Raw genomic sequence first — 25,716 nt, forward strand, 5'->3', positions numbered from 1 at the left:
GCTGAGAGGACAGCTGTACAGTCCCTGAAATCTAAGCACCAGATAGTGATCAAATCAGCAGAAAGGGAGCACCATAGTAATCCTCAATTGTGATGACTATGTTAATGAGGCCAACCTACTATAAAGAACTCAAAGATGACCCCACACCACAATTTACCCAGAAAAAGAAGTTGGTCCCATAAAAGATATTACCTCAGCCTCCTTATCTCTTTAATCACCTTTAAGTGACAAGCATATTTTCCAAGTGAGCTAATGGCTCCATTTGGAAAATCATCAGAAACATGGATATTCGGTGGGAGAGAGAAATAGGTGATGATGGAGAACAGCAAGGTCCTTTGCAAAGGAATAGGGCATGAAAATTTGCCAGAGCATTTTTGGGCTGTATGTGCATTGGCATCTGGTGAAACTACTGGTGAGACCATGATTCCATCTCAGAAAGATAGAGCAGAAACAGAAGGGTGAAGGGACAGGGGAAAAAAATTATTAGAGGCTTGTGATGGCTGAGTAGCTGCTCCTCAACTGGCGTAAACTGGTGTGGCTCCACTGACTTTACTGAAGTTACAACAGTTTACATCTATTGAGGACCTGGCCCTTGGGCATTGCAGTTCATCGAGAAGAGGTGATATGATAGAGCTATACAAAAGAATAAGTAAGACATAGCAGGTCTGTCAAGAACTTCTATGTTCCGTCTGGCATAATAGGCACTGGTGAATATTTTGCCAATAAAAATGTGTTTTGTCTCAATTTGGTACTTTTTTTGCAAACATGTTTCATTTTTTTGACATTTGCAAACAAAAATGTATCCGGTCACTGTTCTCCAGAAGTGTTTTCTTTTGATTTCAAATTGTTGGCGCTCAGTTTTGATTGGTCAGTTTAGTCACACGGCAGGATTAGGTTTTTTTAATCAAAACAATTTCGTCTTCAAAAGTTGAACTAGAAACACGTAGTGTTTGAAAATGTCTGATTGTGAAAGCAAGGTTTTTCATTCAAAACAAAAGTCATCTGAAAAGTCAGAAAATGCAAAAATCAGACTGTTAGATACCCAGTGGGATAATGCATGCTTTCAAATTGTCCACATTTCTTTAAAAAACAATAAATCTGTATTTTCAACTTAATTCCTTCACTCCTTGCATTTCCCTCGATGGCTGTGAGGATGCTGACACAAGAATGTTTTGAAGAAAATGTAACAAAAGAATGAAACCCTAAAAACCCTGCATAATTAAAAACAAATTCTCATGGGCATTCCCTAGTCTGAGATCCAAACTTTTCATGTTATAGGACAAAAGCCAACCACTAACTGAAGTGATCAGGCAGAAACTTCCCATCGGGGAAGGTTATTTTTTTCTGCTACAAGTTGATTTGCACCTTAATCTGGAGCAGTTAGTATGACCATTGTTGGACACGGGGCTTGGCTACACTTGAGAGTTGCAGCGCTGGTTGTACGGCTGTGTAGGGAAAGTGCTGGTGTGTGGCCACACTCACAGCTACCAGCGCTGCAGTATGGCCACATTTGCAGCGCTGTTGGGAGTGATGCATTATGGGCAGCTATCCCAGCGTTCAAGTGGCAGCAACGTGCTTTTCAAAAGAGGGGGGTGGGGTGGAGTGTGACAGGGAGCGGGGGAGAGAGAGAGAGAGAGGGGAGTTTTGGAGCTGACACTGTGTATCAGCTCCCTGCCTTGCAAAATCAGAAAATTTTCCTGACCCCTTACTCTTAACTGCAAACAGCCTGCAGACCAGATAAGCAGCTGCTCTAATGGACTCCCTTTCTCCCCCTGCCCCCGCTGTTTCTATCCTCAAGCAAACACTCATCCCCCTGCCTGCCTCATTCACAGCAAGGTAGTGGGTTTATCTCATTTGATTGTTCACAGTCAGTTAAAGATTGATCACAGCAAACAGGAGCTGTGTTTGGTTTTTTTTGATAAGCAGCTCCTGGAGCCCCGAGTTCACAACAAAACAAAGAGAGGCAGCATAACAAAACAAAGGGAGTAATTTAGTAAAAAGCATTCTGGGATATCTCCTAATACCCTGGAGGCCAATAACAGCGCTGGTGTGTGGCCACACCTGACGAGCAGTGCTGCATCACCAGCGCTGCACTTGTTATACTCCAAGCAGACCAGGTGTACAGCCAGCGCTGCAGCCAGGGAGTTGCAGCGCTGGATGTGCCTTGCAGGTGTGGACAGTTACTAAGTTGCAGCGCTGGAAAGCCTCCACCAGCGCTGCAACTCTCCCGTGTATCCAAGCCCACAAGAAGATGTTGGATATACCACAAGGCGGAGCCAGTCTGGCAGTTCTCAGGCTCCTTTGTAAAACAGGAAAATCAGGGAGTGGACATTCCAGCTGGATTCTTAACATGACCAAACTCCCTCCCACACACCCATACCCATCAGCCTTGCGTTGTGCTCCATGTGACACCCCAAACCCTAAAATTACCATCGTCATAGTAACCTAAAACAAACACCGCAGAGCTATAAAAACTGCCCCCGTGCTGGTGGTGCAGCTGCCCTCGTGTGAAGACTGTAGCGAAGATGAAGGCTTTTCTTTGCACCCTGCTGGCTGCAGTCCTGTGTGTGGAGCAAGGTGAGCTAATAATTCTTCTATGCTAGAGAAAGAACATGCAGATGAGAGAGAACCCAGTTTAGCTATGGCAGGGACACGGAGATTTTACAGTAGCGGTGGTAAAGATTCCACAGTTAATGCACTGACACTGCCTTATCTCTTGGGTGGGATCCCTCCAATACCCCAAGGTGCTCCCTCCATCCCCTCCTTGCAGGACTGAGCCATTACACAGTAACTTATAAAATTTAATAAACTAAAAAATAAACGCATGCAATGATTAAGCAGATTTATTCCAGCAGCTGAAGATGATCAATTTACACAATCAGCTGTAAGTTCTAGCTGCCTGGCTAAAGGTTGGATGCTTTCAAGGGGACCGTTGTTCTGCACTATCTGGTCTGATCTCATCTGCTTTTAAAAGCTAAAGCCCTGACCCTGCAAACAAGTGCACAAGTGAGACGCTGTCTGAGTGCGAGTCAACCCATTGCAATCATCAGGACTATTTACATGCTAAGGTTACTTAATGTGGTATATTGGCAGAATGGGAACCAAGGCAGGGCTGAATCTGCTCAATGCCTGGATAGGAGACCTCAGGGGGAAAAGAGGCCACTGCGACATGTTTATATGTTATAGTCTGTCTGGAGCAACCTGTGAAGAAGATGCTCTGGGCTGCTCAACCAAGAATGTTGCAATTTAAAGGGACGTCATCAAGGAAAATGGTCCGACCTGTTTCTACAGCTGTTATCGGTGACCCCTAGGGCTACTGTAGCTGCAATTAGAGAAAAAAACAACAACCTTTGCCCCTATTTTTAGCAGTTCGTTTACTTTGTACCTTTGACAGCACTTTATGTAGAGCCAGATTCACTCTTTCACTACTGGGGTCAGCCAGTTTTCCCTGTTCTATTGTGAGTCTTTCACATCTACAGGGAGAGAAGATGTTAAAAGGTAGCAAAATGTCATTATAAACCCACAGATTTTGATAGACTGGATTCAGGTACAGGGATAGGACCAGAAATGAATTTTAATTCCCTTTTAAAAATGGACTCTGGGCTTGTCTTCAGAGAAAGCTGCATTGGTTTAATTGAAGGTGTGAATTTCAACCAATTTATTTAAATTGCTGCAAGCCCCTATGTGGCTGCTTTCATTTTGGTATAAGAAGGGCTTACATTTCAATGCAGCTTAGGTCAATTAAGAACAGGTTTAAACTAACCTGAAATAAGCTCCTCTTAAACCAACAATAAAAGCATCCACACAGGGGTTTGCAACTGGCTTAAATAATTCAGTTTAAAACCAATTTAAGTTAAACCAGTGCAGCTTTCTCATGTAGACAAGCCGCTAAGGTTCAGGTTAATGATGCCTCTTAAACTAACTCACTAAGTATCAGAGGGGTAGCCGTGTTAGTCTGGATCTGTAAAAGCAGCAAAGAATCCTGTGGCACCTTATAGACTAACAGATGTTTTGCAGCATGAGCTTTTGTGGGTGAATACCCACTTCTTGCATCTGAAGAAGTGGGTATTCACCCACGAAAGCTCATGCTGCAAAATGTCTGTTAGTCTATAAGGTGCCACAGGATTCTTTGCTGCTTTAACTCACAAGAACATCATGTGTATTGTCTTGATCCTCTATGGGTCACAGAGATGTGTCACTACAAATACCTCTACTTGCACACGGTAGCAAACATTTAGAAAATGTCTTACAATTCTTGCCCCCAGCCCGTCACCTGATGAGATGAGAATTCAGAACAGGCTAAGACAACCTGTCCCTCAAGTTGCTCTCAGTCAGCTGAGGTTCTGGCCCAGAAATCAGGAGCAGTTCCAGTCTCCTGGGATACTTAGTGGGAGGCAGCCAGATGGTGCCTCTCGAATATGAATTCACTTGCAGGCAAACAGGTGGCTCTCAACCAAGCCCCAGTGTCTATTTCAGCAGATTCCTGGCCAGGCTGTGAGTTGAATGTGTTGTTACCAGGGCTTAAATTCAGCCAGAGCTGTCCGGAGCAGAACTCCAGTCAATATTTTCAAATATTGACTCCAGCTTGATGCTGTTGCGATTCTCAGCGAGAGGTCCGCAGCCCTCTGGTGGTCCATGAGACGGTTTCAGGGGGTCGACGGGGTCTTGTGGCTGAAGCCCGGAGCCCCGAGTTCCAGTGCACCCCACAGGGCAGAAGTTCCGAGCCCCGGCATGCCTCATGGAGAATGGGGTGGGGGGCATGGTGAGTTCTGGAAAATACTCTATGACAGCGTTTCTCGAACTGGGGTCCGCGGACCCCTGGGGGTGTGCAGGTTACTCCAGGGGCCAGGTGGGCCCTGCTGATCAGCTCGTCACTCTCCCTCCCTCAACCTCTCACTGCCTCCTGCACACCGGGCAACATCTGTTCAGTGGCGCTGGGAGGAAGGGGGAGGAGCGGGGTGGGGACATGCTTGGGGGAGGGGACGGAAAGAGGTGGGGAAGAGGAGGGACAGGAGAAGAGTGGGGATGGGAAGAGGTGGGGCGGGGTGAGATGGGGCGGGGTGGGGGCAGGGTCTGGGGCTGAGCAGTGAGCTCGGAGGTCCCCGAAAAATTTTAAATCAACATGGGGGTCCTTGGGTTGCTACAGCTTGAGAACAGCTTCTCTATGAGAATTTAAGCCCTGGTTGTTACCCTCGCCTGGTCACACACACTGCAAATGCCCTGTGGTCTCACATTAAGTCTCCCTTGATCCTTTTAATGGGATTGTTGCAAGACTGCCTTGTTCCGGACAGCCCCAGGAATATTCCTTTTATCCTCTAGTGACTCATCTCCCAAGGAACTCCCTTCAGTTTGCCTCTCTAATCACACATCTAATTTTCTGGGCTGTATTAAGAGCCATTCATGTCTGTGTCGTGCTTTGCAGATGCACTGCATTATGAAATGCTAAACGCCGTGCTCTCACAGGAGAACAAAGCTAATTAGCTTTCCCCAAGGAAAGACAATTAATAATCCACAAGGGGCTGGGAAATAAAGCCCTCCCTGAGCTCTGCTTTCTGCAGACTTGGGAGGTCCGTCATTCCTGGCAGACCAAGAGAGATGGTTGTGAGAGGGAGGCAGAGATGGGTCTGAAAAGAGGGTCAGCTGAGAGTCCTGCTCAGCATGACGCTGAGATGCAGAGTTAGATCAATGGCTTGTGTGAGTCAAGGAAGCAGGTGGAGAAGGCAGCGCTGGTCGAAACATGGTAAGTAATTGCTGCATTAGGGTGACCAGACAGCAAGTGTGAAAAATCAGGACAGGGGGTGGGGGGTAATAGGAGCCTGTATAAGAAAAATACCTCAAAATCGGGACTGTTCCCCTATAAAATCAGGACATCTGATCACCTTATGCTGCATATATTTGCAAATTTTCCTTCTGGTTGAAATTGGTCCTAGAATTCTCTGACCAGACAAATTAAAACTAAAATTTCGGTGGCATTTAATCTCGAGTAGAAAATGTTGGCTCTGTTTTAGCCCCCCCTCCCCCCGCCACTTTTCTCTTTCCCTTTTCCAAAAATGGAAACATTTTGGATCCTCTCCTCTGAAGAGGGCGTTTCCACAAGCGGCTAAGCTGGGTTATGTGCTTCTTTTTCAGCGGCCTCCTTCTGGTGCTACACATGTACCGACGAGCCCTCCAACTGGAATTGTGTTAAAGCGACTAAGTGTGCTGACACTGACAAATACTGCCTCACAACCTATGCGTCTGGAGGGATTGGTAAGTACCCGCACTTATCTCAATGAGGTTTTCCTAAGTCCCTGCTCGCCAGGGCCGGCTCCAGACCCCAGCGCGCGCTTGGGGCGGCATTTTGCCGGGAGGGCGGCAGGCGACTCCGGCGGACCTCCGCAGTCATGCCTGCGGGAGGTCCACCGGAACCGCGGGACTGCAGAGGGTCCGCTGGTCCCGCGGCTCTGGTGGACCTCCCGCAGGCATGACTGCGGAGGGTCCGCTGGTCCCGCGGCTCTGGTGGACCTCCCGCAGGCATGACTGCGGAGGGTCCGCTGGTCCCGCGGCTCCGGTGGATCTCCCACAGGCATGACTGCGGAGGGTCCGCTGGTCCCGCGGCTCTGGTGGACCTCCCGCAGGCATGACTGCAGATGCTCCACCGGAGCCGCGGGACCAGAGGACCCTCCGCAGGCACGTCTGCAAGAGGTCCCCTGGAGCCGCGGGACCGGCGTGCTTGGGGCGGCCAAATTCCTAGAGCCGCCCCTGCTGCTCGCCATGGTGTCTGAGTGACAGGTATCAGTTTATTTAGGCTGCAGGAGGTCACTCTGTGTCACCCCTATGCCAGCGAGTTGGATTCTTTCGTCTTCCTTCTGAAAGGACGAATAATCACTCAGGAGTGCTGAGCATAGCACATGGAGAGCAAAGAGCTGGGCCTTAGGAAACTGCAAACAATCCAAGTGGCTAATTCCTCACTTATGTTGTCACGGAGTGTGGGGGAGTCAGGGCCCTGCACCCCCACTTCCTGCGATTCACCATGACTCTCAGCCAGCCAGTAAAACAGGAGGTTTACTAGACGACAGGAACACAGTCCAAAACAGAGCTTGTAGGTACAGAGAACAGGACCCCCTCAGTCAGGTCCATCTTGGGGGGCAGGGAGCTTAGACCCCAGCCCTGGGGCTCCCTCCATTTCCCCAGCCAGCTCCAAACTGAAACTCTCCAGCCCCTCCTCTGGCCTTTGTCTTTTTCCCAGGCCAGGAGGCACCTGATCTCTTTGTTCTCTAACACCTTCAGTTAGCACCTTTGCAGAGGAGGGGCCCAGACCATCAGGAGACAGGGTGTGGGCCATTCTCTGTGCAGACACTATCACACCTGCCCTCTAGGGCTCTGCAACAATCACACCCCCTTATCCCACCACCTAGATACTTAAGAACTGCAGAGGGGAAACTGAGGTACCAACACAGTATTCAGAGAAAACATTAAGACCATTCCCACTTTGTCACATATGTGCACTCAGGGGAGGGACCCATTTGGAGAACAGGATTTACAGGCACAAATCCGATCCCCTTATCTTGCTGCTCAAGAAAAAGAAGTGTCTGTAGGGTGCAGGCACAAAAGCCTTGAGGGGTGGTGTCCCTTTAATCCTCCTGGGACTTTGACAATGAATCCTGGCTCTCCGTACTGCTACAGTGCTGTGCCTTGTCTCAGCCACACTTCAAACCAACGGTAATGAGGCACATGACTGGTCAGCAATACTGACCAGCTCTGCACTGCCCGGGTGTCCACACAACAGGCCTCAAACCCCTGTTCCCCCTGGTCTTTCTTTTGGCTGTTCCGCAGCCATAGTCAGGGGGCTGGAGAGGATGTTCCCAGGCAGGTCTGTGGCTGCTAGCAAGAGATGGGTGATTGCTGTGCTGAGTGTCCCCAGGGCACAGAATAGCAAATAAACACTGGCTGGGTTAAAAGCTGAGGCAAAACTACCAGTCATGCCCTCTCCATTGGCCCTCGTTGCTTAGCTACTTTAAGACCATTCTCTCCTCTACGGAGAGGGCTGCTGGAACTCTGGGGGGCTCTTTGATAACAAATCTCTTCTCTGTCTTTCTTTCCCCCTTCAGGCGATAAAAAGGGGCAGCGCATCACCAAGAAATGCTCTCCGGTGTGTCCCCAAACAAACCTGAACCTCGGCATAGCCGCCATTTCTACCTCCTGCTGTGAGCATTCCCTCTGCAACCTCAGCGGGGCCAGCAGTGTGAAAACCAGCTACCTGGTGATGGCCACGGGGATCTTGGCCAGTCTCATCTACGGCCTCAGAACGGGACTGTGGTGAGGCCAGGAAAAGAGGACTTGCCATCCCGAAGAACCAACTTGGGCCTCCCCAGAGAGATGCCAAAAGCCTTCTGTGCAAAGCTGCCATCCAGGCTAACACTGCCCTGTCTCTTCCGTGTCACCTCAGATCCCCTCAGCAAGGAGTTTCTCGCTAATTTTCTACGCTGTTGTTCTTTCTCTGAGGGCCGGGAGCTGTACCCTGGGGATAAGAGCACTGCCCTCCCGCGCCGGGGGGTTGTGAGCATAAACGCATTAAAGATATTACGCTGATGGAGGCTAGATATGCACCTAAGATTTTATCTATCTATCTATCTATAGTTAATAGCTCCACCTCCACCTTTGTTTTAGCAGAGCCAGAGTCGCCTCCCACCTGCTTGGTGTCGGTGACCTGGGATGCTCAGCAGAATGGTGCTGCCTGGCTAGATGTGCCGGCTCTGGGGAAAGTCACCATACAGCACAAACTACTAACACTTGTTCCACCATCTGCCACAGACCCTGTGTCATTCCCCCCTTCATTCCCCCTAGCACTGTCTCTTCTCTGCCTCTCCTCATACTTGCACCAGTGAGAGTATGAGAGCCTTCTCCTCTGCAGCTCGCTCACCAGAGCAGGCTCTCTGAGTCTCTGAACACACCTTTACTCCCAGGTCTGTCCCCTTACTACCCCTCTAATATTAGCCCCGATGAATGGATGGGTGAATGAACGCACACTCGACTGTATTCATCTACACTTTGTTCCCATTTCTTGTTCCTGTAATTTTTCCCATATAAGCATTGGCGGTCTTGCATTGCTTCACCCCGTGAAAGCCCATTTTGATTCATTTTGTAGGACAAATGCTGGACACAATAAAGTGTTTTTTTTTATTATTCTATTGTGGAAACGTCAGTTGTGTTAACTCTGGGATAGCTGGAGAAAACAGCCCTGCCAGCTCGGGAACAAAAAGATTGGTGGGCTAAATCTGTGCGTCACATTTAGGCTTGGAAGGATTTGATTTTTATTGAGGAATGTGGGTAACCATCCATTGCACTGTCCATACACAAACCAACAAAAATAATTTCCATTGACAGTAATAGACATTTACAGACACGCAAAGCAAGAAAAATGCTGCTTGAGAATTAGGGCTACTTACGTTGTATATTTGGAAAGGGGATGTTGACAATTTGTGTTCTAATGGTTATAAAGCTTTAATTTTTTTGAATCTCAGCATCTCCTGTCGTTAAATAATTGTTCTCTGAACCCGTCCCATTACCTGACCCTCCCACCCATAATTCCCTGCAACTGTGAACATGTACATAAATAAAAATTGGGGAAAAATGCTTAAAAATAAACATTGATATCATCCATCCAAATGATAAAAAACAAAAATCCAAATGCCGCCCAGCCTCATTATATTGAAACTCTTTCTTTTGAATCAGCTAAACGGCGATTTGTCGCAGATTCGGTGAGCCCTGGGGTGCCAGCTGAGGTGGTATCGCATAGCTATATTTTTAAAAACTGTTTTTTTTCTGACCATTCAAAAGCAATGTCATAAGGAAAACAGCCTCCCAGGCTCTTCCCGAGCCATCCAAGAAGTAGGGTGGTGAGGCCGGAAGGAGTTCAGACTCCATAGGTTTGTCTCCAGTGCATTGGGAGGTCTGATTGCAGCTTGGGTAGGCAGACCCATGCCAGCTTGATTCTAGCTAGCTGGACTATAAACAGCAGTGAAAATGCAGCAACACCTGAGAACGTACCCACAGGTTCTGGGCAGGCTTGTATAATTTGTGCTGATCCCTGGGATGCTGCATCTTCACTGCTATTTTTTGCTCTGCTAGCTAGAGTATGTCAGGGACAGAGTAAATCTAGTGCACATCTGCCTAGCCAAGCGGCAACCACACGTTCACTTGCAGCAAAGCCATGTCCTAAGAGTCACAGGTGGAAGTAGGCAGGGCCAGCTTTATTAACTGTGGGGCCTGATTTGAATACCCGGCGGCGGTCCGGGGCTTTGGTGGCACTTCAGTGGTGGGGGTCCTCTGCAGCACCGAAGGACCCCCCCCCCCGCTGAAATGCTGCCGAAGACCCCGGAGCGGACTGCCACCAGGTGAGTAAAAAAAAAATAATTAAAAAGGTGCCTAAGGCGCGGGGCCCTCTTAGGTGCAGGGCCCAATTCCGGGGAATCGGGCGAATTGGCCTAAAGCCGGCCCTGGAAGTAGGAAGGATGGTTTTGTGACTGAAGCACAGGCCTGGGAGTCTGCAGATCTAGGCGCTATTCCTGGCTTTGCCACAAACTCCCTCTGTGACCTCAGGCGAATCACTGAAATGCACCGACCCTCTGTTTCCCCATCTGCAAAATGGGGATACTGATACTTTTCCTTCCTCACAAGGGGGCAGTGAGGCATAATTCATCACCGTGTGTAAAGGGAGTTCAGAGCCTCCAGTGGAAGTTCCTGAATAAGCAGAAAGGATCATTGTAAGGAGGAAAAAGGGTCTTTCCTTGCACTTAAAGGACATGTAGTCAGGAATGTCTGAGTGCACTTCGTAGGCTGCCCTGTGTTTTCAGTGGCAATGAAATTACCCACAGGACCCATCCCTTGCAGCAGAAGTTTGCTCCAGAACTTTAAGCGTCCATTAAAAATTAAAATTTTAGGCTACATTGTGGTGGAGAAGGTCTTGAAAACATGAACCGACTGGATGTGAATTGATCCAGGGAGGCCTGCCTGAGTCTGCAGACAGCCTGACAAAAGCGGCTTGCGGAGGCTGTGAGTTTCAGGGTGTGGACTCAGAAAGGTAGGAATCACTGTGTCAATGTCAGAACACTGCCATCATATCAATTTCCAGTGCCTTCCATGCAGGACCCTCCATGAATATACACCATCACTGGCTTAGATCCCCCCACTGGCCCGAGCGTCTTCATCTTCAGCACCATCATTATTACCTAAATCATCTATTTCTTTTTAAGGGGACCAAGTATCCCAAGGTGATAGTTGACTGTGATGACTAGCACATTGCAACACTGTTAACGCTTTCACTGCTGATGACTTTACCAGAAACATCCAGCTAATGTGCTTATCCACACTCCTCTCTAAGTGCTAGGTTCCCTGACAACTCCTCCTACGTAGCTTCTTGCTGAGAGCTGACCACTCGCCTCTCACTGGGGAAACCGCCCAAGGCACTGCAGAGACATGGCCCAGCTCCTATTACAGGGCCAGGTAGGAGGTAACCGGCCCCCAGTTCTATACAGCAGTGGACGGTGAACTCTCTCCTACTACGGAGGATATATGCACACACATACCTTTCAGGCCACCGTTTTGCTTCATGAAGACGTAAACAGGGCATTTTTCCTTTGTTGGCCTCTGCTAATTCCTCATGTTTCCCCAAACGCTCGTGCTCTCCTGGGGTGAGATCCTGTCCGAACTGGGGGTCTGGGAGGAGTTTGTGGCCAAATTCACCCCTAACGAAGAAAATCTCTTGTGTGGATCGGGATGGGGGCAGGGGGACACAGCAAGCGGGCGGGAGATTGGGGTCTCTTGATTTCTTGAATGAGAAGTTTTTTTTCCTGGAAACCTAGATCGGGTTTGTGGAGGCAGCGCACAGGAGATGGGCCTACAGAAGTCTCTGGACCCTAATGAAGGAGGAGCTGTGACCCACGAACAGAAGAAGGGGTCGAGTGCTTCCCATCATGGGTTCTACTCTTGGCGCGGCCCTTGCTGGCTCTTTGAGTTCACAAGCAGCAGCATGGGGGATGGGAGGAAGAAACCATTACAAATAATAATAATAATAAAAAACAACCCAAAAACGCAGGCCAGGAGACTTCCCCCAAAACAAGAGCAATGTGAGCAGTATTGTCAACCCCAAGTGCTGGAAACTCATGAGTCAGTCCCGCGAAATAATGAAAAGGGCTTAAAAATAATAATAAATGTTGGATTCTTTTTATTTATATTCTGGTTTTGAGTCGGTGGGGTTATGTTTTCAAGCTTTTCTCCACAGCCATGAGGGCTGGAAACTTCCTTGAACAACAAACATCATCAGAGTGTTGGCTGGCTGTGCAGGGCAACATATGGGCTGCAGAATGGCAGTGGGCGGCGATTTGACCTTCTTTTTTGATTTCTAGCTTGGAATAGCCAGCAATAAAAATATAATTTAATTTGTTGTCGGTGCGGAGGCCCGAGGGCTTTGTCTTAGGCGATCCCGAATGTACCATCACTGGGTGGAGGAATCTGCATTCATTGACACTGACTGGTCCCTCGCTACCTCACCCATCATCTCCCCAGGTCACTGTGCAGTTCGGTTCTTTTCAATCATGAGTTTCCTCCCCACTCCGATCTTGCAGCAAATTTGAACATATTTATCCCCAAGAAATGCCTGACCAAACAAGAGGTGAAACAGCCAAGAAGGGAGCAGAAGGCGGCTTGGATTGGAATTAATTAATAGGCAGCAGGTTTAAAACAAACAAAAGGAAGCATTTTTTCACACATCACACCGTCAATCTGAAGAACTCTTTGCCAGAGGATGTTGTGAAGGCCGAGACTATAACAGGGTTTAAAAAAGAACTAGATAAGTTCATGGAGGATAGGTCCATCAATGGCTATTAGCTAGGGTGGGCAGGAATGGTGTCCCTAGCCTCTGTTTGCCAGAAGCTGGGAGTGGGCTTCAGGGGATGGATCACTTGATGATTACCTGTTCTGTTCATTCCCTCTGAGGCACCTGGCATTGGCCACTGTTGGAAGACAGGACACTGGGCTAGATGGACCATTGGTCTGACCCAGTAAGGCTGTTCTTAGGGTTCTTATGGATGGGCACGAAAGGCTGGAAAACCCTCCCAGAGTCCAGCACTGGGCCACAGCCAACCACACACATCATTCTTTGGAGAATGATAGATGCTTCTCCCTTGAGACAGACGTGGGTCTGAGGAGCACAAGCAGCCTCACTGTCCCATCCCCAAAAGCCACTGGTTCACACTCACCAACAATTATTATTTTTCAGTGACTATTTAGTTTAATTTAAATAGCTTTCCATCAGGAACTATTTTCTAGGCGTAATGATATGTTTCTGATTAGCAGGGAAATACCCAATAAAGACTTTTTTATGTAATACCCACCCCCACTAATATTGACACGGGGCTGTTTTATAATCCCAACAAAACAAGACAGGGTGTGGCATGCTGGGTCAGAGGACCTGCTACCTTCTGCCTCGTGCCTGATACCACCCTAAAGGCCTGGAAAGTTTCCCACACATACTCTTGTGAGGTTTGGTTGTTTAATTGGTACCTATCCTTGTTCCCAGTTTCACAGTTGCAGCTATTGGGAAACAAGAGATATCCATGCCTGAGTCACACAGGGGCCAAATTTAGCATTATTAATTAATGTAAGAGTGCGTGCTGGAAAAATGGCATCACTGCTAAATGACTTTGAGAGCAGCCTTCAATTACCTGAAGGGGGGTTCCAAAGAGGATGGAGCTCGGCTGTTCTCAGTGGTGGCAGATGACAGAACAAGAAGCAATAGTCTCAAGTTGCAGAGCGGGAGGTTTAGGTTGGATATTAGGAAAAACTTTTTCACTAGGAGGATGGTGAAGCACTGGAATGGGTTACCTAGGGAGGTGGTGGAATCTCCTTCCTTAGAGGTTTTTAAGGCCCAGCTTGACAAAGCCTTGGCTGGGATGATTTAGTTGATGTTGGTCCTGCTTTGAGCAGGGGATTGGACTAGATGACCTCCTGAGGTCTCTTCCAACCCTAATGTTCTATGATTCTATGCCTCACTCACATATTCTGTAAGTGAGCTCATGGCTGTAGGTGGAAAAGATTCAGAAATGTGAATATTCAGTGGGAGAGAGAAACCTGAGGTCAAGACTTAACAGAGACATTGGGAATGATGGAGTACAGCAAGTTAGACAGTCATTTGCAAAGGCAGGAAAAATTGCCAGTGCAATTTTGGGTTGTATCTGCATTGGCATTTCAACCATGGGACCAGGACTCCACCTCATAGAAGAGATAGAGAATCAGAAGAGTGAAGGGGCAAGCAAAGAAAATCATTCAAGGCCCAAAAATATTCAGACTTTTTAGCTTAGAGAGAAGAGACAAGAGGGGCTATAACAGGGGTGAACACAATATTGAACTACTCATAGACTGTCAGTCAAGTGCTTCCATTTACTCTGTCGCAAATATTTTCCCTGTGTAATTGTTCTTCTAAATGTTGTTTTTATTTTCATGTTGACTGGTCAGCTTCATCACATGGCAGGATGTTTTAAAAATCAAACCAATTGCATCTTCAAAATTACCAGTTTTGGAATTGAAAAATTTCATTGATGAAAATGAGACCATGGGACAATAAATGCTTTTAGATCAGACAACATTTCAGAAAAGTTTTCTTTCCCGGTGGTTTTAAACCTAATTCTCTCATTCCTCCTTGCATTTCCCTCACTGGCTGTGTGGTGTGGATGCTATCAGCAGAAATTTTTGAAGAAAATGCAAAAAACAAAACCAACCAGTTCCCCCAAAGGCACCTTATTACACAAAGCATAAGAAAAAAACATTATCACAGGAATTCCGTATTCTGAAACCAAATATTTTGTGTTTTGGGGCATAAGCCAAACACTAACTGAAAGAATCAGGCAGAAACTTTCCATAGGGAGAGGTTATTTCCATAGGGAGACGTCACACAGACACACACCCATCAATCTTGTGTCCTACGCTATGGCACGCCCCTCACCCCCTCAAATCACCATCATCCTAGTAATGAAAAGCAGACACCACACAACTATAAAACCTGCCCTGGACGGAGCTGCTCTTATTGCAAAAGCTGCAAGACGTAGCGAAGATGAAGGCTTTTCTTTTCGCCCTGCTGGCTGCAGTCCTGTGCGCGGAGCGAGGTGAGGTGCTAATGATTCTTCTCTGCTAGACAAAGAACATGCAGATGAGAGAGAACCAGCATAGAAATGGCAGGGACACAGGGAGATTTTACAGCATCAGTGGCGAAGATGCGACAGTCAACAGTGAATTGACACTGGTGCTGTCCCCTTTGCTGACTTTGAGCACCAGCTTGTGACTGGGCTATTTCAGAGTGCCTTCAGCTAGTTAGTTTCATCCCGTTCCCTTCAGAAAGCCATGCAAAGCTTTGAACTCTTGCATATTGGGCTATGCAAAGGACCATAGCCCCATGCCCATAAACTCGGTGCCCGGTCTACCAGCTGCATGGTATGAGGGCCTGAGGGAGAGGACAATACAGGACGAGGCCAGTTCTGGGGACCTACCGAGACATTTGACAAAGATCATTTATACACTCTGCAATCTTGAGCCTTTTGCTCAGATGACCAGTGCTTCCCAGCACCATTTTCTTACCGAAATAACCTTCCTCAACTATCCTGTTTCATGGGGTTCGATTCTGCCCAGTGCTGTTCATGCTGCTTCCTATCCAGCAAAGCTCGTAATCACATTCTTAGCTGTAAGCATGTGAATACTCTCATTGAAGTCAATAGGATTACTCCTGTGTAGAAAGTTCAGCAGGTGCTAAAGTGTTTTGCTGGCTGCGGACTGGCGTGCTCAGCACCGTGCTGGGTTGAGCCCTCGGGCAAGAGTTTAACAAATGTGATCAAATACAAAATAAATGTGTCCAATGATATAGCAGATATTTGCTAGAGGATCTAACGATACGCAATCAGAGCAAGAAGTTCTAGTTGAAAGGCCAGTGGCTGGATCCTTTCAAGGAGATAGTTGTTCTGTTGCAAGGATTCCTGATCTCATCTGCTTTTCAAAACTACCTCCCTGACTTTGTAAACAATTGCACAGGTGAGTCATTGTCTGCATATGAGTAATCCTGTTGAACTCACTGGGACTATTTACATTTGTAAGGTTAGACAAGGTATTTGCAGCATTGGAGCCCAGGTAGGTCTGAGTTTGCTCAGTGCATGGTGGGGAGCCGTCAGAGAGGAAAGCATGTGTGCTGTATGTTTGTCTTTTGTTCCCTGTCTGGAGCCGTCTATGAAGGAGAAGCTCTGGCTATTAACCAATGAGCATTACTGGTCAATTGTTATGTAAAGGGACATCAATCACTGTCTGAAATATTTCTACTGCTGTTAGATGTAACAACTGTGGTTAATATGCCTGAGATCAGAAAAAAAGCATCTGTCCCTATTTTTCCAGCTTGTTCAGCTCCATACATTCGATAGCACTTTATGTGGCACCAGTGTCACTATTTCCCTAGTAGGATCAGCCAGTTTTCTCAGCGCACTTCCAAAGAGGAGTTTTCTGCAAGGGTCTGAACTGTGTTGCATCTTCCTTTTGCAGTTTCCTCACTGAAATGCTTCACTTGCAATGATGAGCCCTCCAACTGGAATTGTATTAAAATAACGGACTGTGCAGAGAACGATAAATACTGTCTAACAACCTACACGAAAACAGGGCTTGGTGAGTACCTGCAATATCTCAGTAAGGTTTGTCTAAGGCTGTGATCACCATGATGTCTGGATATCATTTTATTGATCATGCAATAGGTCCTCTGTCTCACCCCCATGCCAGGGAGCTGGATTCTTTCTTCCCTCTCCTGGGAGGATGAATAATTACTCAGCAGTAATGTGCATAGCATATGGAGAGCAAACTGCACAGCAGTAGGACACTTCAGATGACCTGTATCCCTTCTCACCGGGGATAGATCCTCACTGATCACACGCCGGGGAGGGACCTATTTGGAGAAATAGAATTTACATGCAAAATCCCATTACCTGATCTTGATGCTCAAAAATATATCTGTGTTGTGCTGTGCATGCACAAAAGGATTGAGAACCCTAGGGAACGCGGCCCTATAATAATCCTAATGGCACGCTGGCAGAGAATCCTTACTCCTTCCTACTGCTGTAGGTGCTGGGCACCGACCCAGGTTACTAGTGGGAGTGAGATGCATAGCTGTGAGCCGTATTGATAATATCTGCACTGCATGGGTGTCCGCAAAAGCCTCAAACTCCCCAATCCCTCATCCCCCCACATTCCAGGGGCTCCGTTTGAATCCTGGGAAGGATTCTCTAGGGTGTGGTCTCTCCTTTGGCTGTTCCAAAGCCATGGTCAGGAATCTGGAGAGGATGTTCATAGCTTTATAGAATCCAAGGCCAGAAGGGACCATTGGGGTCACCTAGTCTGACCTCCTGTGTAGCACAGGCTTGAGAACTGCCCCAGAACAATTCCTAGAGCAGACTGAAAAATTGCCCGTGATGGAGACTCCACCATGACCTCTGCTAAATTCTTCCAATGGTTAACTACCCTCTGTGTTAAAAATTTACACCTTCTTTCCAGTTGGAATTTGTCTAGATTTGCTTCCAGCCACTGGATGATATTAGACCTTTCTCTGCTAGATCGAAGAGCCCATTATCAAATATTTGTCCCTTGTGTACGTTCTTATAGACTGTGATCAAAAGTCATTCCTTAACCGTCTCTTTGCTAAGCTACGTAGAATCAGAGAATGTCAGGTGTCAGGGACTTTAACCCCGACAGCGAAGTTTGTTGTCTGACCACAGAGAGACAGGCAACACCAGCAAGGTTCGATTAAAAGCTCTTTATTGACAAGTGCACACATTAATAGAGAGCAGCTCATCTCCAAAGAGAACCAGCTGCTCTTTACTTTTTAGTATTAGCCTATATAGACAGTTTTATTACGTTATAGATTATTTACTTGAGCAACCCACCCCCCTTTGTTTAACAACTAGAAACTAGACACTTTTAATATACACGCATGCCTAGTCCCCTATGTCTACAACATTAGATTGTTAATAATATTTTAACAAGCACCAAAAGTTAGGAATGTAGGGGAGTTAAAAACAAACCAAAAACCAAATCAGGGAGTGAGAGTGAGGACACTGGGAGGCTGGGCTTTTTTATTAGTTTTTTAAACGAACTGTTCCTAACACAGCACAGCTGGTACTATGCAAGGAATTCAGCCCCTTACTTATTTTACTTTTTTTCAGCGCTTCGTGAAACATGCTGCTTCTTAGTATTTTTCACTTCAGGATTACCCAGAAGCCCTTGTTAGCCTGACTTCGGTCAGGTTGGCATAACTGGTTTTGTGCTACAGGGTTGGAAGGGACCTTAGGAGGTCATCTAGTCCAACCCCCTGCTCAAAGCAGGACCAATCCCCAATTAAATCAAATACCTAGATTGTGCTCCTTGTGTCTATCACAATAATGATTAAAGGAATTAGAAAACGTACGTAAACATTCCCATATTGCTGCATACTGGTCTGTAACTGCTGTCAAGAGACCGGTGCTGTGACATGATTGCTGTGCTGATAGCAACAATGAGTATTAGGTCAGGCGCTGCTGAGCAGATAGACTGGTTGGGTTAAAAGCCTGAGGCAAATCAACCAATCAGAACTTCTAAGAAATGTCCTTCCCATTGGCCCTTGTTGCTTAGCTGCTTTAGTACCATTATCTCCTTGATAAGCAGAGTTGCCGGAACTCTGGAGGACTCCTGAATAAGGATTCTTCGCTCTGTTTTTCTTTCCCCGTGAAGGTGAGAAAGTTGACTACCGCATCACCAAGAAATGCTCTGCCGAGTGTCCTCAGACAAACTGGAATCTTGGCATAGCAGCCACTTCTACCTCTTGCTGTCAGCATTCCTTGTGCAACATCAGCGGGGCCAGCAGCGTGAAATCCAGCTACGCAGTGATGGCCACGGGGATCTTGGCCAGTCTCATCTATGTCCTCAGATCCGGACTGTGATGGGGCCAGGAAAAGGAGGCCGCGACGCCCCAAAGAACCAGCTCGAGCTTCCCCAGTGAGACACCAAACATCCTCTATGCAAATGGTTTCACCTGGGTTAACACAGCCCTGTGCCCGGTAAGGCTACGTCTACCCTAAAGCTGAGGTGTGATTCCCAGCTCAAAGAGATGTCCTCATGCTCCAGCTCTCACTGAACGAGCATGCTAAAAACACTAGTGTAGCCATGGTAACATGGAGCTGCAGCGAGCAGCAGCAGGGCCTAGTTGCCCCAAGTACGTGGCCGCTGCCTGTGTTGCTGTGACTACACTTCTACTGTTAGCAACCTACTCAATGAGAGCTGGGGCTAGTACGTCTACATGGGCTGGGAGTCATACCACTAGCTAGACTTGGCCTCAGAGTCACTTCAGATTCCATCGGCAAGTCATTCCTCTCTCCGTTTTCACATGGTGGTTCTGCCTCGGGCACAACCACACCTCCATGCTTGGCGTTGGTGACCTGGGATGCTCAGCTGAAGGGCGCTGCCTGCTCAGAAGAGCAAAGTACTAACTCTGTTAGAGTTACTTGTTCCAACCTCTGCCACAGACCCTGTGTAATTCCCCTGGCACTCGTCTCCTCTCTGCCTCTCCTCACCACCGACAGCTCGAGAGCCTTCCCTCCCTGTGTTTCTGAACAGACCTTTACTCCCAGGTCTGCCCCACTTCTGCCCCTCTAACATCAGCCCCGGCGAGTGAACCAAGAGTTGAGTTTATTCACCTACATTTTGTCCTCACCACCAGTTTCTGTCTTTTTCCCCCATATACCGGGGTGGCCAAACCAGGGCTTGTGAGCTGCAGGGGGCTTTTCTAGAGTTAAAGTGTGGTTCACGGAGCCCCCCCCCCCAATCCATTCTCCACCTACCAGCCTGGGGTGGGGGGAGTTCAGGGCTCCTGCCCTGCGGCAGGGTGGTGGGGCTACAGGCTTCTGCCCTGCTGGGAGTGGGGTCTTGGGCCTTCTGCGGCAGGAGCGGGGCTAAAGCCCTGAGTCCTGGCTGGTGTGCCCCGCAGGGCTGAAGCCCCAAGCCCCATCAGGCACACTGGGCTCTTGAATTTCTGAAGATTATCCCACGCGGCTCAGAGGGTCCGTGATACCAATCGCTGGCTTGTATTGTTTCACTCTGTGAAAAGCCCTTTTCGAAACACTCTGTTGGCCAGAGGCTGGACAAAATAAAGTGTTGTTTTATTTCATTGCATACGCGTCTGATGTGTCAGCTCTGGGCTAGCCGGAGAAAACAGCCCTGCCAGGTTGGGAACAAGAGAACGGGAGGTCTGAGTTTGTAAGATACTGAAACTATAATTATTGGTGTCAGTATTTTCGCCAGATTGCTGTAGTCCCTGGAGCACACTAGCTGGGGCTGTCTAGTGTGTTTATATATAAAAATCTTCCTGTTTGATCTCATGCCACAGAGGCAGTGCCATGAGCTGAAGTGGCCTTTTAAAGGGGTGGCCAGAAGTGGGCTGCTGCTCCCAGCAAGGTGCTACAAGCCCACAGGTGGCAGTGGGATGCCACACAGGGGGGAGGGAGGGGTGCTCAGGAAAATCACCTCACATTTCTCCACCTCCATCTCCCCATCTGCAAGGAATGGGAAAATGAGACTTCCCTGCCTTGTCAGCAGGGGTAGTGAGGCTTAATCCGTCATTGGGGGTGTAAAGTGATTTAAGAGCCTCCACTGGAAGGGGCTTTATAAGCAGCATGGACTATTATAAAGGGGAAGAAAGGCCTCTCCTTGTACTTACTAGTCAGGAATGTCTGAGTGCCTTGTGTATACTGGGGTCAGGCAATCAGCCACAGAACCCACCCCTTGTAGCAGACTTTTGTTCCAGAAACTAAGCTTCCATTCAGATCTAAACATCTAAACGTTCTAGACCTCCTGGTTGCTGTGACAGTGGTGGCAGATGACAGAACAAGGAGCAATGGTCTCAAGTTGCAGTGGGGGAGGTCTAGGTTGGGTATTAGGAAACACTATTTCACTAGGAGGGTGGTGAAGCACTGGAATGGGTTACCTAGGGAGGTGGTGGAATCTCCTTCCTTAGAGGTTTTTAAGGTCAGGCTTGACAAAGCCCTGGCTGGGATGATTTAGTTGGTGTTGGTCCTGCTTTGAGCAGGGGGTTGGACTAGATACCTCCTGAGGTCTCTTCCAACCCTGATCTTCTATGATTCTCTGACAGCCTTGAAAACATCAGCTGAGTGAATGCAAGGTAAGGCAGGAACGTCTTACTTATTAGCGATGTTTATTTCCTCTGTGATGACTGTTCAGGTGGCACACCGTATTCTACCCCTCTGGCTTCCATAAGGAATTTGGGTAGCTGACAGGTTTTTTCCATTTTACCTAGTCCCTTTGTCTTACGGAGTTCCCTGCTTGTTCTTTGTTTTTACATTCCACTAACCAGTCTCCTCCAGGTAGTTTCTTAGCTCTTACTATATCTCCAGCACTTGTTCTGATCCACTCGGCCATCCTCAGGAGGTTGAGATCCCCTGTCTTTATGTTCTCATCTAAGGAATTTACAATTCTGTAACTTTTGCCATTTCCCTTTCATGCCCTTCTCCTTGCAGGTCCTTCTTCTGGGTGCCAGAGAATCTACCCTTTTTTTTTTCCTTCATGCTTTCCCTAGCCTCACTGTCTATCCCAGTGTCAGTGTCGTTTGTTGTCTCTTCCATCTCACTCTGCCTGGCTTCTCAGCCAGTCACAGCTCAGCCGGCCAGCAGCCTTCTGAACCCTAGTCCAGCAGCCCCAGCCCCGTCATAGCTCCTTCTAGCCAGCATCTCCCCTCCCAGCTCTCTCAAGACAGTCCAGCCCCCTTCTGCTCCAGACCGCCTGCCTTTATACCACCCAGCTCCTTCCCCAGCTGGGCTTCATCTGTTGCACCCCACAGGTGCAGCCTGGGGGCTTAATTGGCCTCTCGGGCCCTCATTCCTTGCCTGTGTGGGGTACACAACCCATCCCGTGTGCCTTGTTGATTTCTTGTGGTGCTACAGCTCTACTCTGTATTGCCCGACTTGTCGGTTTCAGTTGGGCATTATTTCCCCTTAGCAACCTTAACCATAGCTAAAGTTGGTTAATGTCCCGTGTTGTTTCCCCCGATCACTAGCAGCCCTGTACAGAAATGCACATCTGTACCACATGGGTGTGACGTTGCACTCCATATGATTTTATGAAAATATGCTAAGGAGTGTGAATATAACGTAACTGGAATATGCTTCATGCAAAAGGTGTCTTGTAAGGTATCATTACAAAGCTTGTAATCTACTGAGTGTGGTCATCCAATCTGTATGAATGTATCATTCTTATATCTGAAACTAGAAATATAACTCTGAGGTCCTACTGTAATTATGCAAAGTGTGGGCCATTAATGGTGGTTTGGAATCTTGAAGGCTCCCATCAATTAAGACAATTGGTTGTAATTAGCTCTGTTTACTTGCCAGCCTTCCTGTGAGTAAGGCCAGGAAGAATGAAGGCTTGTGGTGTCACAGGACATGTGACCATGTCACCTGGTACTGGAATCCATCTAACACTGGGGCTTTTCCATTTAGAAGGAGGAGTGGGGATCCAGAGAGACAAAAGATTCCTGCCTTGTGCCAAAGCTCTATAAGGGGGTGGAACAGAACAAAGTGGGCTGCAGCCATGAGAAATCCCCTAGCTACCACCTGAGCTGGAACAAGGATTGTGCCAGGGGAAAGGATTGGGCCCAGACTAGGAAGGAGTCTAGTCTGAGGGTGATATTCATCAGTAATCAGTTTCTTAATGTATTAGGCTTAGACTTGCGTGGTTTTGTTTTATTTCGGTAACTTGGTATCTTACTTTGTTCTGTCTGTTATTACTTGGAACCACTTAAATCCTACTTGTTATACTTAATAAAATCACTTTTGTTTATTAATTATTAATCCAGAGTAAGCAATTAATTCCTGGGGAAGCAAACAGCTGTGCATATCTCTCTATCAGTGTTATAGACAGGGGCGGCTCCAGACCCCAGCACGCCAAGTACGTGCTTGGGGCGGCATGCCACGGGGGGCGCTCTGCCGGTCGCCGGGAGGGCAGCAGGCGGCTCCGGTGGACCTCCCGCAGGCGTGCCTGCAGAGGGTCCGCTGGTCCCGCGTGGCCTTGGTGGAGCCGCGGGAACAGCGGACCCTCCACAGGCACGCCTGCGGGAGGTCCACCGGAGCCGTGGGAACAGCGACTGGCAGAGCACCTCCCGCGGCATGCCACCCTGCTTGGGGCAGCGAAATGTCTAGAGCTGCCCCTGGTTATAGAGGGTGGACAGTTTATGAGTTTACCCTGTATAAGCTTTATACAGAGTAAAACAGATTTATTTGGGGTTTGGACCCCATTGGGAGCTGGGTATCTGGGTGCTGGAGACAGGAGTACTTCTTAAGCTGTTTTCAGCTAAGCCTGCAGCTTTTGGGGGACGTGGTTCAGACCTGGATCTGTGTTTGTAGCAGGCTAGTGTGTCTGGCTCAATAAGACAGGGTACTGAAGTCCCAAGCTGGCAGGGAAAACGGGCTCAGAGGTAGTCTCAGCACAGCAGGTGGCAGTCCCAAGGGGTTCTCTGTGACCCGACCTGTCACAATGGGTTTCCACACTGAACTCCCCAAACGGCCACGGTCCCATCCTACTGTGTGCAGGGCTAAGTGTAAAACCCAGAATGGATTCTCTAACATGCCTGCTCAGCTGTTTGAAAATCCTAGCCAGGAATCTGGGTGCAGAGGTTCTCTGGACATTGCCTACTGCCCGATACCTACAAGTGCTGTAAGGTGAATGCCACACTCAATGTTTTCAGGGGTTCCTAGTACCAGTAATGACCTCTGGGTTGTGATGTATTGAGGACTGTGGTGGAATTCCAAGCTATTGGCGGAGTGCAAGGTAGTGGCTCCTCACCAAAGCCTGAGATAATAGGTTTTTTGCAGACAGCCAGCTTAAAGCAAAATGTGTTGGGGCCGGGGTGCAAATGAGAGGCGTAGCTTGGTGGTTTAAGCATTGGCTTGCTAAACCCAGCATTGCAAGTTCAATCCTTGAGGGGCCATTTAGGGATATGGGACAAAAATCTATCTGGGGATTGGTGCTTCTCTGAGCAGGGGGTTGGACTAGATGATCTCCTGAGGTTCCTTCCAGCCCTGATATTCTATTCTATGAATGTGGTGAGTTGTGCCTTTCTGTTTTAGAGAGCAGCCCATTATTTTCTCTCTGTTTGGGGGTTTCCACATGTTCTGACTTCTGAGAAATCAAGCTGTGTTTGTATCTAACGTCTCTGTGTGAACGCTGAGAACACAACAGAGAAACCGGTGCCGAGGATGGGATTATGCAAAAATAAAGAAGGAAAGCAAGGATAAAATGGCTGCATGGAGTAAAGATGGAGGGCTTGGCTACACTTACAAATTTGCAGCGCTGCAGCAGGGTGTGAAAACACACCCTCTCCAGCGCTGCAAATTGCGGCGCTGCAAAGCGCCAGTGTAGTCAAAGCCCCAGTGCTGGGAGCGCGGCTCCCAGCGCTGTCCGTTATTCCCCACAGGGAGGTGGAGTACGGACAGCGCTGGGAGAGCTTTCTCCCAGCGCTGGTGCTTTGACTACACTTAGCGCTTCAAAGCGCTGCTGCGGCAGCGCTTTGAAGTGTAAGTGTAGCCAAAGCCGGACAGTTTCCAATTGAATGAAAAAGAGGACAATTTTGCAACCTATTCTATACTTAAAGACTTGAACAGCATTTTTAAGCCAATGTTCTAGAAGATAGTGCTACACACAGGGACGTTTTCCTAACATTGGTAGGTTAAAGCACATTTGCCATGCCTAACGCGGGGGGTATGGATCAGCATTCATGTCACACTCCCCAGCAGTACCCAGCCCAGGAAAGCTAATGAGCCAACCATCAGACCAAATTCAGTGATGAATCCTGGTCACATGCCCCCTGAGGCTAAGAAGAAGTGCCTAAAGCCACAGGTTTGCCACAAGAACATGGTAGGCTGGAATATAAGGACATAACAAAGATTATAATGATACATTATGTAACTACTACCATTTTTTTTAACAGAACGATGTAAGTTTCATCTAAGATATCCAACAGAAGGAGAAAGAATCTCTGAATTTTTGGCAAGCCTGAAAAACCTGTCTGCCACTCCTTGTTTTGGTAATTTTCTGAAAGAGGCTCTCAGAGATCAATTTGGTTTCGGACTCAAACACAGGAGAGGCTTTTGAATGGTGTCCATGACACAGCACTGCCATTAGGTGGAGCTGTGGAGACTGCTCCATGGTTTGCCCCTTTACACAAAGGGGAAGAGAGAGGGGGAAATTCTGTGTATAGAATCCCTTTCCTAGACGACCTCCCTATTACAGCTTAGGAAATTGCTCTGAAAGCAAGAAATAAGCCAACTTTGATTAAGGCGATAAACTGTATGCTTCCAGGGTGGCCATTTCTCATAACAAAGAAGCCACATGACCCTTACAGGAAACTGGAGTTCTCCATGGAAGACGGTGGTTTGCTATAGGGACTGTTCTTGATTGCTAAGAAACGCCCTCCCCCTACTGCAATACAATTATCTCTTTCGGGTTATCAGAAAATAGGGAACTTTGGAATAATGCTTCCCTTTGTTTTCCTGTCCTGGTTCAGGTGATGCGTGTCGGATCCTCATCACCATAAAATGTTCCAGGGATTGTCCAGAGAATGTAGGTGGAGAATCCATTTCCATTTCCTGCTCTCAGTCTGCAATCTGGATGAACCCA

General features: G+C 47.9%; 2 protein-coding genes across 3 annotated transcripts; both read left to right on the plus strand.

Moving 5' to 3' along the window:
• Positions 1–2,428: 2,428 nt before the first annotated feature.
• LOC123364618 (lymphocyte antigen 6E-like) lies at positions 2,429–8,588 on the plus strand. 2 transcript variants are annotated; one of them, XM_045006882.1, is made up of 3 exons: positions 2,429–2,577; positions 6,130–6,249; positions 8,091–8,588. In XM_045006882.1, the coding sequence occupies exons 1-3, from the start codon at positions 2,526–2,528 to the stop codon at positions 8,300–8,302; spliced, it is 384 nt and encodes a 127-aa protein (XP_044862817.1). In that variant the 5' UTR covers positions 2,429–2,525; the 3' UTR covers positions 8,303–8,588. The 2 variants fall into 2 exon arrangements, with proteins under 2 accessions (XP_044862817.1, XP_044862816.1); XM_045006881.1 differs by lacking the exon at positions 2,429–2,577 and adding an exon at positions 5,608–5,740.
• Positions 8,589–15,042: 6,454 nt separating this feature from the next.
• On the plus strand, positions 15,043–19,835 carry LOC123364974 (lymphocyte antigen 6E-like). Its single transcript, XM_045007535.1, has 3 exons — positions 15,043–15,140; positions 16,555–16,674; positions 18,766–19,835. Exons 1-3 carry the CDS (start codon positions 15,089–15,091, stop codon positions 18,972–18,974), a joined length of 381 nt encoding a protein of 126 aa, XP_044863470.1. The 5' UTR covers positions 15,043–15,088; the 3' UTR covers positions 18,975–19,835.
• The last annotated feature ends 5,881 nt before the right edge of the window (positions 19,836–25,716 follow it).

The sequence above is a fragment of the Mauremys mutica genome, chromosome 2 (assembly GCF_020497125.1).
Source record: "Mauremys mutica isolate MM-2020 ecotype Southern chromosome 2, ASM2049712v1, whole genome shotgun sequence".
NCBI classification, from domain to species: domain Eukaryota; kingdom Metazoa; phylum Chordata; order Testudines; family Geoemydidae; genus Mauremys; species Mauremys mutica.

Excerpts from the sequence above, each read along its gene's own strand:
- LOC123364974 (XM_045007535.1), top strand. The coding sequence starts at position 15,089 with ATGAAGGCTTTTCTTTTCGCCCTGCTGGCTGCAGTCCTGTGCGCGGAG. Across the intron at positions 15,141-16,554 it reads AGTCCTGTGCGCGGAGCGAG|TTTCCTCACTGAAATGCTTC; the intron begins GTGAGGTGCTAA and ends TTCCTTTTGCAG. Across the intron at positions 16,675-18,765 it reads CTACACGAAAACAGGGCTTG|GTGAGAAAGTTGACTACCGC; the intron begins GTGAGTACCTGC and ends TTCCCCGTGAAG.
- LOC123364618 (XM_045006881.1), top strand. The coding sequence starts at position 5,659 with ATGACGCTGAGATGCAGAGTTAGATCAATGGCTTGTGTGAGTCAAGGA. Across the intron at positions 5,741-6,129 it reads GCAGCGCTGGTCGAAACATG|CGGCCTCCTTCTGGTGCTAC; the intron begins GTAAGTAATTGC and ends CTTCTTTTTCAG. Across the intron at positions 6,250-8,090 it reads CTATGCGTCTGGAGGGATTG|GCGATAAAAAGGGGCAGCGC; the intron begins GTAAGTACCCGC and ends TTCCCCCTTCAG.